Source organism: Capronia coronata (assembly GCF_000585585.1).
Source record: "Capronia coronata CBS 617.96 chromosome Unknown acBCG-supercont1.2, whole genome shotgun sequence".
Lineage (NCBI taxonomy): Eukaryota > Fungi > Ascomycota > Eurotiomycetes > Chaetothyriales > Herpotrichiellaceae > Capronia > Capronia coronata.
This window is the reverse complement of record NW_006912894.1, coordinates 1,168,468-1,182,166: the sequence shown is the minus strand read 5'-3', so window position 1 is coordinate 1,182,166 and position 13,699 is coordinate 1,168,468. Positions and strand designations below refer to the sequence as shown.

At 50.2% G+C, this 13,699-nt stretch overlaps 6 protein-coding genes across 6 annotated transcripts; 3 read left to right on the top strand and 3 right to left on the bottom strand.

Annotated features, from left to right (window-relative positions):
• Positions 1-161: 161 nt before the first annotated feature.
• On the bottom strand, positions 162-1,011 carry A1O1_02096 (cytochrome c oxidase subunit 4; the record flags this gene model as incomplete). Its single annotated transcript, XM_007723007.1, has 3 exons — positions 162-275; positions 370-563; positions 690-1,011. 3 exons carry the CDS (start codon positions 1,009-1,011, stop codon positions 162-164), a joined length of 630 nt encoding a protein of 209 aa, XP_007721197.1.
• Positions 1,012-1,973: 962 nt separating this feature from the next.
• Positions 1,974-2,653, bottom strand: A1O1_02095 (uncharacterized protein; the record flags this gene model as incomplete). The annotated part of the gene is made up of 4 exons (XM_007723006.1): positions 1,974-2,117; positions 2,165-2,216; positions 2,274-2,522; positions 2,601-2,653. 4 exons carry the CDS (start codon positions 2,651-2,653, stop codon positions 1,974-1,976), a joined length of 498 nt encoding a protein of 165 aa, XP_007721196.1.
• Positions 2,654-6,364: 3,711 nt separating this feature from the next.
• Positions 6,365-7,129, top strand: A1O1_02093 (uncharacterized protein; the record flags this gene model as incomplete). The annotated part of the gene is made up of 2 exons (XM_007723005.1): positions 6,365-6,612; positions 6,664-7,129. 2 exons carry the CDS (start codon positions 6,365-6,367, stop codon positions 7,127-7,129), a joined length of 714 nt encoding a protein of 237 aa, XP_007721195.1.
• A 1,234-nt stretch (positions 7,130-8,363) lies between these two features.
• A1O1_02092 (uncharacterized protein) lies at positions 8,364-8,883 on the top strand (the record flags this gene model as incomplete). Its single annotated transcript, XM_007723004.1, has 2 exons — positions 8,364-8,500; positions 8,604-8,883. The coding sequence occupies 2 exons, from the start codon at positions 8,364-8,366 to the stop codon at positions 8,881-8,883; spliced, it is 417 nt and encodes a 138-aa protein (XP_007721194.1).
• Positions 8,884-10,888: 2,005 nt separating this feature from the next.
• On the top strand, positions 10,889-12,576 carry A1O1_02091 (uncharacterized protein; the record flags this gene model as incomplete). The annotated part of the gene is made up of 2 exons (XM_007723003.1): positions 10,889-10,966; positions 11,017-12,576. The coding sequence occupies 2 exons, from the start codon at positions 10,889-10,891 to the stop codon at positions 12,574-12,576; spliced, it is 1,638 nt and encodes a 545-aa protein (XP_007721193.1).
• A 166-nt stretch (positions 12,577-12,742) lies between these two features.
• On the bottom strand, positions 12,743-13,400 carry A1O1_02090 (uncharacterized protein; the record flags this gene model as incomplete). The annotated part of the gene is made up of 2 exons (XM_007723002.1): positions 12,743-13,183; positions 13,302-13,400. 2 exons carry the CDS (start codon positions 13,398-13,400, stop codon positions 12,743-12,745), a joined length of 540 nt encoding a protein of 179 aa, XP_007721192.1.
• Positions 13,401-13,699: the final 299 nt, after the last annotated feature.

Below are 13,699 nucleotides of genomic sequence, written 5' to 3'. Positions count from 1 at the left end.
CATCTATGTACAATCTGAAGAACTCAAGGCGCGTTTTCAAACAATCAAAGGAGAACGATAGGATTTGTATTCACAGTGAGGAATCCTGTTTTCTCGCGATACTAGTGACAGTACAAGTAGACCTGGCTTGTCCAGTAGAGAACGAACGCGACCAGCGTTGTCTACTCATCCGCTTCCAGTTTGATGCCTTGGGCCTTGGCCGACTTGCTTTGAACGTGACCCTTCCCTTGATAACCTTCGCTGCTAATACCATAAATAGGATTGCTCCTCTCGGACTATTCGTAAAATTGTTAGCATCATCAATTGAATCCCACGTGTGCCACCGGCATCCACAGGTGGGTGCTAGCTAGCGAGGAAAAGCCGGCTTACCTTAAGGTATTCATTGGTGGCTTCTTGCCACTCTTTGGTCATAGTGCGTGGTGGTGGTCTCGCGAATGCGTGGATGCCAAAGAACAGGGCTGCAGCAATGCCAACCCCAGTTGCAGTGTAAATCCAGACCTTGGTCCATTCACCCGGTGGTGTCTCTGCGCGAGGACCATGAGGGCCGAATGCAATCCACCATGCTGTTCATATGTCAGCAACCATGGCCTTCTGACAAGACAATCGAATTGGCTCGTATGTTGGGGACTCGAGCTCCACATGCGAGGTATCCGACTCGCTTGTATCAAAGGGAAGGAGTGCGCCCGTACCAGCTTTCTTTTCTTGCAAAGTCATTTCATGCCAGTCAACCTTCATCCGATCTCTCAATTGCATCCATAGCTCGGCTTGTTCTTGAGGCGGCATGGCTTCCCATCTTTTCTCAATTCCGGCAAGTGTAGGGTTCGAGATCGCGTGGGCGGTCCGGCTTTGCGAATGGCTGGTCATGGGAGGCTGTTGAACGGTAGCGAAGATCGGAGCCAGGGAGCGAGTCGACGATTGAAAGTTTCTAGTCGCGGAGGGAACACCTCGCGTGCATGCTGTCGAGGTACCTGTAGCAGTACGAGCAGCACGGGGTAGGGAGCGGAGAAGCATCTTGCCTGAGGACGCGAAACGCGGCTCAATACATGCAAGAAAATTGATTTCGATTCACCTGCCGAAGCCTGGAGCTCCGGGGCCTCTATCGCGGTATCTTGACAGTAAGATGAGTTTGAACGAGCGAGGTTGGTTGTTTGAAGGTCGTTGAGTCTCGAAGTTGACTGACCTGGAGCTCAAGTCTTGGCACCGGGCAAAATTACGCCCCAAGCTGCCAGCTGCCGTCACACCACTCCTGATTGAGCAGTGCCCATCTGCTGCCGCTACGACAAGTACATACTGCGGTTGATTGCGCCCAATAATGCACTGGCCACGATTCGCTGTTGGCTGTTCGGGCTCCTCAACACCGACATTCTTCTGCTACGAAACGACCATCTCACGAGCGAGGTGATCTGAACCAAAGCGGGCAGCCAATACTGATCATATTACTAGTAGAGGCGATCTGCCGGCTCGGTCGAAGATCAAGCAATTACGAACCCATCACCTGTGTCCATCTTCGCACAAGTTCCAAGAAGAATAACAATGATTGTGTAGCAATTAGTGACGAATGATGGCGCGCCAACACGGAGAGGAAACTAGCCGCTGCAGGCGGTCGAGTAGGTCTCGGCTCACAATGCTCGTTTGATGTCACCACAACTGGCTTTCTTAAAAAGCGAGGACTGTAACAGGCAAGGATGGCCAGGAAAGCGTCGGATGTATAAGACAATGCCCGATCCGATTGCTGAAAAATGCTTTGTCTGCTTGATTCCAGTCATCTCGGATTGAGCATGCTGCAGAGTCAACTTGCACTACCGCGTCCAATATCCGACCTCCCCACCGCGCACAATCATGGCCATCTGCTCATCTCCTCAGGGAACGCCGTTTCGCTCGAACATAGGTAGCGACCCGATTCATGTCTCTGCTCTTGCCGTGTAGCGAGCTGTGGCTCTGTGCATTGTTGTCCAACGAATCGAATGCCGAGCCTAGATTGTGCCTTTCCCTTTGCTAGCCTCCTTGAGGAGGTCAGCCCATTCCAATTCACCTGGGTCGTTCGCCTGCCAGTTCATCGCAATGCCGTTTAGAGAGTTCTTCAGGGTTTCGCGGGAGCTGGCATAGACCATGCGCGACTGTGCTTGGTTAGCTCTGGATTTGTTCGCAGGGTTGAAATGCATACCTTGACACCTGTGTTGTCCTGGTTGATGTAGGTGATGAAGGCAATCTTGGACCTGTGTTTGGTTGTGAGCAATATGAATATCTACAAGTGTAATCCCTCATGCACCCACCTCTTGCCTTCACCGCCCTCAAGTTCGAACTCCACATCGTAGATGGCATAAGAAGGTCTATCCTTGCCCGTCTTCTCCTTTTTCGAGATAAGCTTTTCTCTAAATGTGTCGTAATCAGACTCTTTGCCAATCTCATCTACCACGATTTCCTTCTGGTCATCGGAGATCTTGTAGATGATGTATTTTGGACCGCCGCGGCCTAGTTTCAGCTCATTGAAGGCTGAGACGCACTCCGGGTTGACGGAGAGTCTGCAGGAGTAGAACAGTCAGACAGAAGATGGCGACGTAAAGGGAGCGACGACGACGAAGAAGAAGCGCAATACATACCCGGACACAGGCTGCGTAGTGGTTAGCTTGGACACACTTTCTGGATGGGTCATACACTCACCATGGCTGAAGAGTTGAGTAAGTTGCGAACAGTGCTACGTGGGCGGGAACTGGTATCCTCGTCAGCTTATGAAAGTAAACAGCAGGCCGGAATTGTGGTGAAATGTGGGAGAGGAACTCAGGTGACCGAGATAAATGGGATGATCCGGTGGTGCATGCTTCGACTCGGTAGGAACGTCAAAGCTTAGATGCCTGGCAACTCCGCGTACCTGATCTATGCGTCGCGACGTCGGTCTAGAAATCGCTGAGTGAAGCAGACTCTTAGTAGTAGTAGATGTAGATGTCGTGAGTAGGTGGACTGTAGAGTAAAAGTCTAGGACGGTGAGAGGGACGATGCTTGCGCAGGTAGCAGTGCAAAGGCAGTAACAATGCTACTAAGCAGTACTAGTACTAGGAGTAGTAGTGGTTGGTGGTGGCACCTGGCTGGGAGCGAGGATGGTGGGGTTCAGTTCCTTGTTACTTGGCTTCTGAGATCGCAGGCAAATATTGATACGAGCTCGTCGTGCAGTGCCAGTGGTCGGCCACAACAGCTGAGAGGTACTATTACTATAACTGCTCCCTCTCTACTAACATTGCCGGTCTTGTTCTTCCTAGTATGGCATTTCTTTCTTGACGTCTCTATCTTCACTAACACCGCCTCTAGAGCCCCATGAGAGTGGGCTCCTTTGGTCGAATAACCATAGTATGCCTCGAGTTGTCAGCCTCATCAGCACTCGTTGGCCGGTGGACGTCGTGGGGGCCAAAGGCCGGAGTGCGGCCTGTTTGAAACTCGTCAGCACCCAGAACTCCGCCGTAGCACCAGGTTAATCAGGTTGCTTTGCTCTCAATCAAAAGACACATTTTGCTCACCACACCACTACTTTACTCTGTACAAACGAATTGCCCCGATTCCGGCTTTTCCACATTGTCGTTTGGTACCTAAAAATGCCCCACTTTAGGCAACAGTGACCAGAATCGTGATGGGTTGTCTCCTCAGTGAGATGAAGGCCAATTCCTACTGCCTAGGCCAAAGGATCTCTTGAGCGCCCCAGAGGTGCTTCAGCACAAGTGGTTCGCACAGCATCCAACCCCTGAATGAGGATGGCATGTACCGCTAAGAGAGTGAAGCATGACGGCAGCCAGCTGCTCACAAGTCTCTCCGGATCACAGAAGGTCAACATCTCTCGAGTCGGTTGAAAGGCTGTCTGAATCTACCACGAGGACTTCCACAGCCTGGCCACTCCGGAAGCATCGGTCGTTGGGACATACGAAATGGCATATTTGGAACATATGAAGATGACTGCGACATTCTGAAGATTGACGGCCCTTCCAAGGCCGAATCAGAATCAAACGAGGCACTCACGCCAATGTCGATCCAAATTGCGGGAGTTCAACCCGCGCGAAGTTCACCAGGGCGGGTTCGACCGACGAATGATGCCCAGAAGTGCTCAACGCTCTCAGGTCGCACAACCTCAATCTCGTGGGCATAACTTGGTCGTCAAATATAGCCGACTATCTCCTGCATGCAGGACATACCGCGCACTGCCGCTTACGTGGAAGCGTGGCAAAGCAGGCCGGGCCTGCGAAAACCATAACCTGGTCCCTGCTCTCTCGACGTGATGTGGCTGTAAACTCGACCCAGGCTGTCGTCCTCTGACACTGGCTGCTGCCACGGGGGACGCTGGTAGTTAGATGGAATGGAGAAAAGTGTTTCCAAAAAGCAGTGCGGTCGGTTGTCAACGGGAGTGAAGGACCCCTAAGCGGGAAGGCATGGACAGTCACGAGAAGCAGTGAAAGCAGGCCGGATAGAATGCTGAAGCAATGCTCCTCTTTCTATTCGCTGACACCCTCCCGGCTTACAGCAGAATGATTCAGGAACAGCTTCAAGGTCAAGGTGTACAGCAGTGTGGTCTCGATACGCTCCTTTCCAAGTGCGAACTCCGCACCGAGTACTTTCAGCTCGGTCGTCAATTCAGAAACGCCTTGGCTGAACCGGACAGCCACATTTCCCCATTCGGGTCACTCGAGGCGAAGGTTTGTATCATTTTGGACAACAGATCCATTGATATTGGTACAGAGACATCGGATTCCGGGTAGGTTCCCTTGCTCCTTCGTTCTGTCGGATTCCACCAGGGCAATAATCTCCTGTTCACCTACCACAACACTTGCCTGGCTTGTACGACTCCGCAAAAAGCGTCGAAGACGAGAATCATCATGCGCTACGTCGAATCTTCACGAGGCTCTTGATAAGCAACAGCAACGAACGAGTGGTCCTTCTCTGGGGTCCTTTGTATTGCATAGGCTAAACCTTCGTGCTAACCCAAGGGGAAAGCTAATTGAGACCTTGATGGAGAGAGCTACTCACAACAATTACAAATGCAATTGGTCCTGCCTGTGGCATATCTGCAGATGTCTACCTACGGTACCTATTGATGCAAGTGCTACTAAAGTAGCTCGTAGATGCTGAGATGCTCATACGTATGGCTGTGAAATACCTATCAAATGTTGAACTCAGGACTTGAGGATATGGATTCGGATGGACTGTGGCCTCCCTAGCCTACACGAGACACTCTAGGGTAACTCCCGGTGGCCGTGGTGACGGAGCTTGAGTAGGTAGGTACCTGGGTGCCTGTCAATCCTAGGACAGCTGTACACGTACCCCCCTTAGCTCGTACGGAGTATACAAGGCAACCTCTGAATTTAGGGCCAATGTGCTGTATTTTGGCACGTTACTAGTATTTTCTGCGTCGATACTGTGACATATTCAATTAGGAAGCATTGCACCAATGCCCAATTTACTACTTGATAATGATGGTGGGGCGGGATATTGCATTGATAGGAAAAGGTATAGATTATAATTTGAAGTAGCAAAATTTCGTTCAACAATTACCCACCACAAGCGCAATTGGTCTAGTGGTATGATTCTCGCTGTATGTATTCATCAAACGTTACAACTCATCAGACAAATTACTAACAACCTCCTAGTAGGGAAAACCTTGAGATAATTTGCGAGAGGTCCCAGGTTCGAACCCTGGATTGCGCCTTGCCTGTTCTTTTTTGCATCTATAACCCAGCATCTATGTTGGGTTGTGGGCTGATTTTTTGAGTTTGTTGATTATTTGTGAGCTACTATTATGTTAGACTTGAATTTTTGTGAATTGCGTTGAATTCTTCTTTTATGAGTTGTGTTGAGACTCGAGAGAGACATGTGCCTCTTCATTGGTTTCCTGTCTGTCCCTTTGTCCTCTCCTCTCGACCATCGCCATCACACATTATTTACTGTCTGAGTGGTCGCGTAACCCCAGGTCATTCTGACTTGGTGTTAGAGCCACCACCCGCGATGAGGGAACCACCAACCCTGCAAGCAGTGCTCCAATGCTGCAGTTGAGAAGTTGACTGCAAGGGCCCGTATTGACGTGGACACGCGTGGTAGCCGCAATGATCTCTGCCACGTTCAAACCACTGGTAGCAGCATCCAGTGTAGTACGACCAGGTTCTTTTCCCGGGCTTTTATTGCGACAGGTCTGGCTTGCAGCCTTTTCTTTTGCAGCTTGTTGCATGGATCAAATGAAATGTGTCTCTTCTGACGCGCGCCCAAGCGTGGCAAGACGCGTAGCTTCCAGGCATAAAAATCCCGACTGCCCTTGGGACCCTTAGGTAAACATCTCTGTTCTTCGACGTTGGTGTGTGCCCCTGACCCTGCCGAAACTATTGCCCTCACGATCATGCCCTCTCTCGAACAGGACCCCCAATCCACATCTGCCGGTGAGCGAGCTAGTCGACCGACAATACCTCAGTTGGTCGATCTTCACAACGAGAACAAGAAGCTGCGTGATACGCTTGATAAAGTGCAGTTCGACTATGATTTACTCAATGCCTACATTGCCATCAGCAATACCGAGCTCAATCAGGTCAATGAGGAGGACAAGACGGTCATTGCTCTGAGATATGATATGACGACGGCATTGGTGACGTGAGTTGGTTTATCCGGGATGGATGTGGGTGCAGCTGCTGACTGGCCTAGGTCACGCCTGAAGATGGCCAAGCTTAGGTTCCAGAAGATTCGTAGAGAGCTCTGCGAACATGCTCGTCGGTTGGAAGAGACGACGGTTGATGTGAATGAAACTTCATTTGGTCATGTTCGATCCCGCTCACGATCGAAACCTTCAAGACGATCGGGAACAACAAAAAACCACGCAACTTCGGGCGGTAGTCGACGGCGCGCCTGCGGACAGCAGGGGCCCGGCGACGAAGATTTCTACTCAGGCCCTCAGTCCTCCGATGATGAGGATGGCAATATTCTTAGTCCGGTGAAATCCAAGATGCTTCCCAATGATGGTATTGTGGTGGAATTGGACGGGAAATGCCTTACATCTCGCCAACTAGCCGTGTGGTTCGGAACCAGCGATATGGAGGCAGAAACGAGAAGGATCTTCGAGGCTAAAAACATGGAAATCAATGAAAAGCGGAAATTGCATGCTGGATATTAGGTCTGGTGGACATTCCTTGGGTTTTCGTTGTGTCAAGTATTCTTTGGGACACTGAGCGAATCTCCCCTGCAACTACCTACCTGATATTCATGCTCTCTCGCTTCAAGTTCCTTTCGTCTCTCAGCATACAGTACTGTATCACAATCCGCGTCTCATACTTTATTTCGAAGCAACCCAAACGACACAATGTCGGGCAATTGGACAGAAGAGCTCGAAAAGCTCCTTCTCTACACTCTCATTGAAGCACCAGACAAAGTATCCAGAACGAAGTTCGAGGAGTCTGTCGCGAAGCTTGGAAATAGGGTGAACTGGAACCCTTGTCGGTGAGTGACCTCGTCTCACCTAAGTCACCTTCTCTGCTGTTTCCTCCTTCCGATACACAACCACTGCCACCGCTCCCTTGTTCAAGAAGTTGCTCTACTTCTCTTCCTTATTCCCAACGCTTGATAGGACCATCTCACTCTATTTATTCTTCTCACCTTCTTCGCCATGCCGTGGACCGAACGTGAAGATATCACTCTGCTCCTACTTGTTCTAGACCTGGACATCACTATCAGCCGCGATGTCTTCCAGGCCGCCGCCGCCAGGCTGGGCTGCAGGACTGATCAATGCCGGTGAGCCTCCTGGTGTTGATTGATTTCGCTATGTCCCACGCAGATAGACATTTCCCTCATTGCTCCCCCTTGCTGCTTCTGCAAACCAGTACTGTTTCTTTCCTTAAATATCTTCACCTCACCTGTTCCACGTTTTCTTACCTTTCTCCCATTTTCATCCCACTTCCGTTCATCTGGCCGGAGACTATCGGCCCTTTCTACTCCTTTCCTCCCAAAGCTGAACGCCTACACTGATTCCCCTAAGATGCACGGTTGGAATGAAGCCACCGAGCGAAAGCTCCTCATGTGCCTCATCGATCATGCCGCGAAACCAAACTGGACAACCGTCGCTACCGCCATGGGTGAAGAATTTACTGGTGAAGCATGTCGGTGTGTTATGCTTTCTCTTTCCAGCTTCCTGTGTTTATCTGATTCTCACTTGAAATTCATTCTCACTTAAGCGGCTAGCACATCCTCATCATTCCTTTACTACCCACCTGCACCCTTTGCTTCTTCAACTCGATCTATCATCAATTCCTTCCTCTTCCCACGTCCCATTCACATCCATTCTTCTATTCCATTCACAGCTACTCTCTCAAACAAAACTATCTTCCATCCTGAGTCCTTTACTCATTTGCATCATGCCTTTCAAGTGGGATCCTGCAGCTGAACGGAATCTCCTCCTGTTTGCTATCGGCGAGATGGCGGGACCTCCATCCACTATCTGGCCTGCCGTTGCTGAGAAGATTGGAGGCGGGCTTAACGCAAATGCTTGCAGGTAGCATTATTCTTCCCAATACTTTTGAGGACCAGGGCGATGCATTGACCTACTAGGCGTCTACCATCATGTTATGATACAAGCTAATACTTGTGTTTTACAGTCAAAAATTCTACAAGCTAAAGAAGGAGGCGGACAAGCTTCTTACCGACAATGATACACCGGCACCGGATACCCCTGCAAAGTCAACCAAGAGCAGCAACAAGAAAGCCACAGGCTCTGAAAGCAAGCGAAAGAGGAACGCAGCACAGGACGAAGAGACCCCAACAAAGAGATCGAAGAAAACTGCGGTTCAACGAATTGAGGTGAAGGAAGAAAGTGAGGCAAAGTTCAAAACCGAGGCCTCCGACCAAGGAGATGAGTCTGGCCGCCCTGGCGAGTGATCTCGCTTTTCAAGGTCAACTGGTAGGAACACTATACTGGGTCCACATGATTGACATCCTTGGCTCACAATGTCTAGGGCAACTTCCCACGCAGAACAACGGTTCTGATGCTTTCTCAGAAGAAGATGCTATGCAGGGGTTTGTGCTGGAGCTAGATGATCATAGGCGGACATTGGCTGGCAAATGGAGGGTCATTCAGCAATGAGGCATAGCATCCAGATCAAGGAACTTCATGGACTTTCCCAAGGTCTCTATTGAAAGAGCTGTGCCAACGAACATAAGTAGACACACTGAAAATCCTGCTCATCGATGCTCCATCCTTCATGTTCAATGTTTCTTTCACCTTCCTAGCTCGCGACATCAGGTTCTTGAGTATCGCTTGCAAGGGACTAACATTCAGGCTCATCAATGCAGTCGTTATGCTGGCGATTAAGAGAATCGATGTTGGCAGATAAGCTGTGTATTGAATAGAGCCAGCAGCGATCACTTTCCGGACGCAGGAGCATTGACCGTGATGTGTGTACGATCGCCGTCGTTTCGAGGCCAATAGTCCTAGCAGGTCTTCCCCCACTCGGCAACAGCCTGAGCAGAATGAGGGAACTTCTGGGTAGCGGCGTGCATGCGTAATATTGACCTTGAGATGTTTCGAAGACTCGATCGCCTTAGAGAACCTTTCACTAGTAACTAGCTCGCATATCTTTTAGAGTAACAAGATTTTGTTGCAAAATTGCTGCTCTTTCGCAGAGCAATCCAGAGAGTGAAGATGAAAACTCGTTCGAAAACAGCAGTTCTCGAGTCCTGTGGACTCCTCTTCTCATGCTGACATTACACGAGAGCTCCTTCTGAGTCCTCTTTCTTTTTTGCCGTTCTTGGGTTCACTTTGAACATTTTTGTGACCTGAATCTGTCTATTTGAACCGGCCTTCTGTGTGGCTTTATTCACCTAACACTATGCTTGGCGCAGTCTTGACGGATGAGGGACGATTCCCTCAATTAACAACGGCAACGTATCACAACAGAGCCGTCAAGATCGAACCCTTCCCAGTAGAACCGGTTGCTCTTTAATGTATTGCGATTTCCATTTCCATCTATCAGCTTTTCCTCTTTTCTATGCGTGATATCTCTAGACCTGCCTTGTCTCCGTGCTGACCGGCTCATCCTGTTCCAGGTTCCAAGTTTGACACGTCAATCGGTTGAGACGAGGACGGTGTTGGGACCCTGAAAGACATTACGACACCGCCATCCTTTGCTACCTAGGTACGTACCTGGTATAATGAGTCACATGCTATCAATCTCTGCCATTGATACTCTGTCCTTGTAAATGCAAAGTCTGCCTGCAATACTAAGGGTAGTAAGGTAGCTGGGAGTTGGCACTTGTAATGACAATATACAGGCGAGACACGGGATTCGTCAGGGGTAAAGATGGACGTTGGTTGGGTGGATGCGTGTGGAGCTACAGCCTCGCCATGCATTTGGCTTCCACCCCCCTCCCACTTTTGCTCCAACACTGTCCATCCATTGCCGCCATACAACCCCTGTTGGTGCATGCATTTTCAAAGCTAAGGCACGTAGGCAGTTTCTCGCCCCCTTGATAAACCTTTCATGGAGGCAGCAGAGCCAGTTTTCTTCTACCATCCTCGGGGGAAAGTCGTGCGCTCTGCCGTGGCACACTGTCTAGCAAGCCCAAGGGTGTCAGATTTAGTAGAGTCATGTGGAAAAGTGGTCACAGTGCCTAGTAAGCGACGTAATCGAATGGTACCATTGAGCTGCAACTCCTCTGCGTCCTCTCTATTATTGCTGCCCCACTACAGTCGATGATATCGTGCTCTCCGAGTCCAGTGGTCTTGCGTTCTCAGTATACTCAGTGTGCCGATATCTAGAGGCCAACCTCCACTCAGTCGATGATGGCATATGTCCAACACTCAAGCCTATAGAACTACACCTTAGAACTGTATGGTATGTACCCCAAAAAACAAAACAGAGGAGGCATTGGAAGCTATTCCAAGATGGCCATCAACTGGAAACTGAGGGAGACAGTCTTTCGACTGCTCGCAGCGGTTTATGCCGAACTAGGAGAAGAAGTGGTAATTAATATCAGAGGCACTCTTTGACATGGGAGCTGACCAAACTTCAGTTTAAAGGCCGATATGCCTCGATCGCACAATGTTTTGGACCCGATGCTACATACGATGCGATCAAGTCCTTTTTCAACAAGGAGGTCTCAAGAGCTTCTGAGCAGCTGCTTGCCAAGCATCGTGCCCGTCCCAGGTCAAGCCAGGCACCTCTCCAGAGAAGAGATCCCACGCGATCGCGGCCGCCATTGCTTTATTTTGACGACGAGGACATCAGCATCTTGACTCAGCGAGAAGCCGAGGCGCATTTTAGTCACTCCCTACGGGCTCCAGCAAAGCGTCCTCGCGTTGTTGCAGCATCCCCAGCACCATCTGCTATACAAGATGTTCCACTGCCTGCTATGAGCACAGCCAGAGAGCTCACAGACTCACAGATCAGCGGCAAACGCCGTGAGCTTGAAGGTTTCCATCTGGATAGTGCTTCTGCTCCACTCTCCGCAAGTCCATCTTCTCACCCAAGACCTAGTTCATATGTTACAGCAGATGGGCAGATAGAAAGTCCTGCATCTGGACTAGAAAGGACAGGAAAGAAGAGGGCGTATTCGACTTTTTCCGAGCTTGCAGACATGCAATTACCACATCTCCCCGTACCTGGCGAAGCGGACACTTCCAAACCAGGCTCTTTTGGCTATATCACCAAACAGGGCCAATACCGCTGTGCACTTTGTTTGAGCCAATTGCCTAGCCAGCAGGACCTGGACCGCCATGAGCTGTTGAGTAAAGAGCACCAACGAAAGCTCCAAAATCCGATCACGGTTGCCAAAGGCCGAGAAAAACTTCTCAAAGTGACCTCCATCCCAAATATTGGGCCACATATATCCACGCCTGCACCCGCACCTGCTCGACAGCAGACTATGAATGGCGTGGATCGAGAGAAGAGAACAAGCGCCAACAGTGAGACTCCGCGTCGCGAGATACACGGGGACACAGACAAGCCTGCTGGTCCTTCGAATCTGGGAAACCGGCCCAGGGACGGCGACACACCTTTTGACACCATTGAAGTTCTCAGTCAGGCCGCTCATCCTGCGGAGTCTCTCGAGCAGAGGCAAGCTATAACAGGAACATCCATGTCCCCAGCAGAGAGGCCGAGCCATCGAGTTGATAAGGGCAAAGGCCGCGCCCCTTCTCCTTTGTCTTTGTCCCCAACTCCCGTAACAGATCAAGTACCCTGTCCAGATCCGTCTTTGTTTTCCGAGGCAGAGATTCCAGGTCTTGTCCACACAAGACCAACAACTGCAAGGACCGAGATTGGATCAATCACACCTGCCCATTCTAATGGAGGCCCGAGCCGAGCGTTGAGGGATGGATCAGCGCCCGTTTTCTCACAAACGGAGATTGCAGACATCATGCGCTCAACAGAGCTCGTGATGCAACTTATGGGCTGTGTGCAGAAAGAGGCGGTGGCTGCAGCCAATGCTAAAGTCGGTTCTGGAAGCGATGCGAGCAGCTCAATAGGAAGGCCCGGGCGAGAAGCTGCTCAACGGAACCCACAGGAAGGGAGAGTCAAGGGTGGACGAGCAAAGGATACGGGCGAAGAAGTATTTTTCATCATCTTGGATTGAGTAGACTCCATAGTACCACGAGTTATTCAATACCCTATGAATTGAAGACCCAGCTCGCCATTGTCTTTGAGGCTCAAGGGTTTCTTTTGTCCTTCCAAGCGCCAGAGAGCACCAGTGCTCATGCAGTGCTCAAGATAGACGACGATTTCTGATGGTTACTGGATATTCAAGCCTTAGTCTTGATTCTCTTGGTAGGCGGCTTCACATCCTCGTCATCCTCATCACCCGTCTCTTCTCCATCAATGACAACACGGCGTTTCTCCCACTTGCTTGATGAGGTGGTTGTCATCGTAGAAGCGGCTGGAGACGGAAGAGCGTTGATATCGCCTGCCTCACTGTTGACGCCATCCTCGATCTTCAAATTTCCACGAGTCCGGCAAGCACGAACGGCACGAGCCTTTCCCAGCTTGCTCTCTTCTGCGTTCTCTTTCTCCATGTTGGCTTTGGGTTTGTTTGCAGCTAAAGCACCACCAAGGATTCTGTCCTCATCCGAGATTACAGTAGTTGTGGCGAGGTTCAGGTTGTTGCGTGATTTGATCAGATTGAGACGTTTGACGATTGAATTCGGTTTCGCTTTCTCCTTTTCTGCATAGTAGCCGATGTTGATCTGGGTCCGAATCAGCGGGCTTGGTCTGGCAGTACCACCAGAGTACAGATAGATAGCAACAGAGGAACGGAAGCAGAGTGGGGCCTGTTTTGAAGGAACATGGTTCAGCACGACTCACCAGGATGGGCTTGGGGGATGCTCGGAAAAGATCGAAGAGGAACTCGGCATCTGCGATCACCTGCTTCTCATCCTTGGGTACGGCCTTTGGTGGAACCATTTTCCTCAATCAATGAATGGTTCCCTGTCCAGATTTTCGATTGTTCAAGCAAGATGATTGAAAGAGCGTTGGTAGAGAAGAGTTTTAGGGGAGAAAATCATTGTACGTGGGAGAGAAAAGATGGACAGAACCTTAGTGGTACTAGCCCTGACACCAGTATCTCGGCACGTTTGCTCTATGAGCTTCATGAAGCGCAACACATGCTGTAGAGCTTCGCGGCGATACTGAGCATACTGGTGCTTGGGTCTATAGAAAGTGATGGGGTGCTGGTCTTCTTCACGACCTACTGTGTGGTTCCC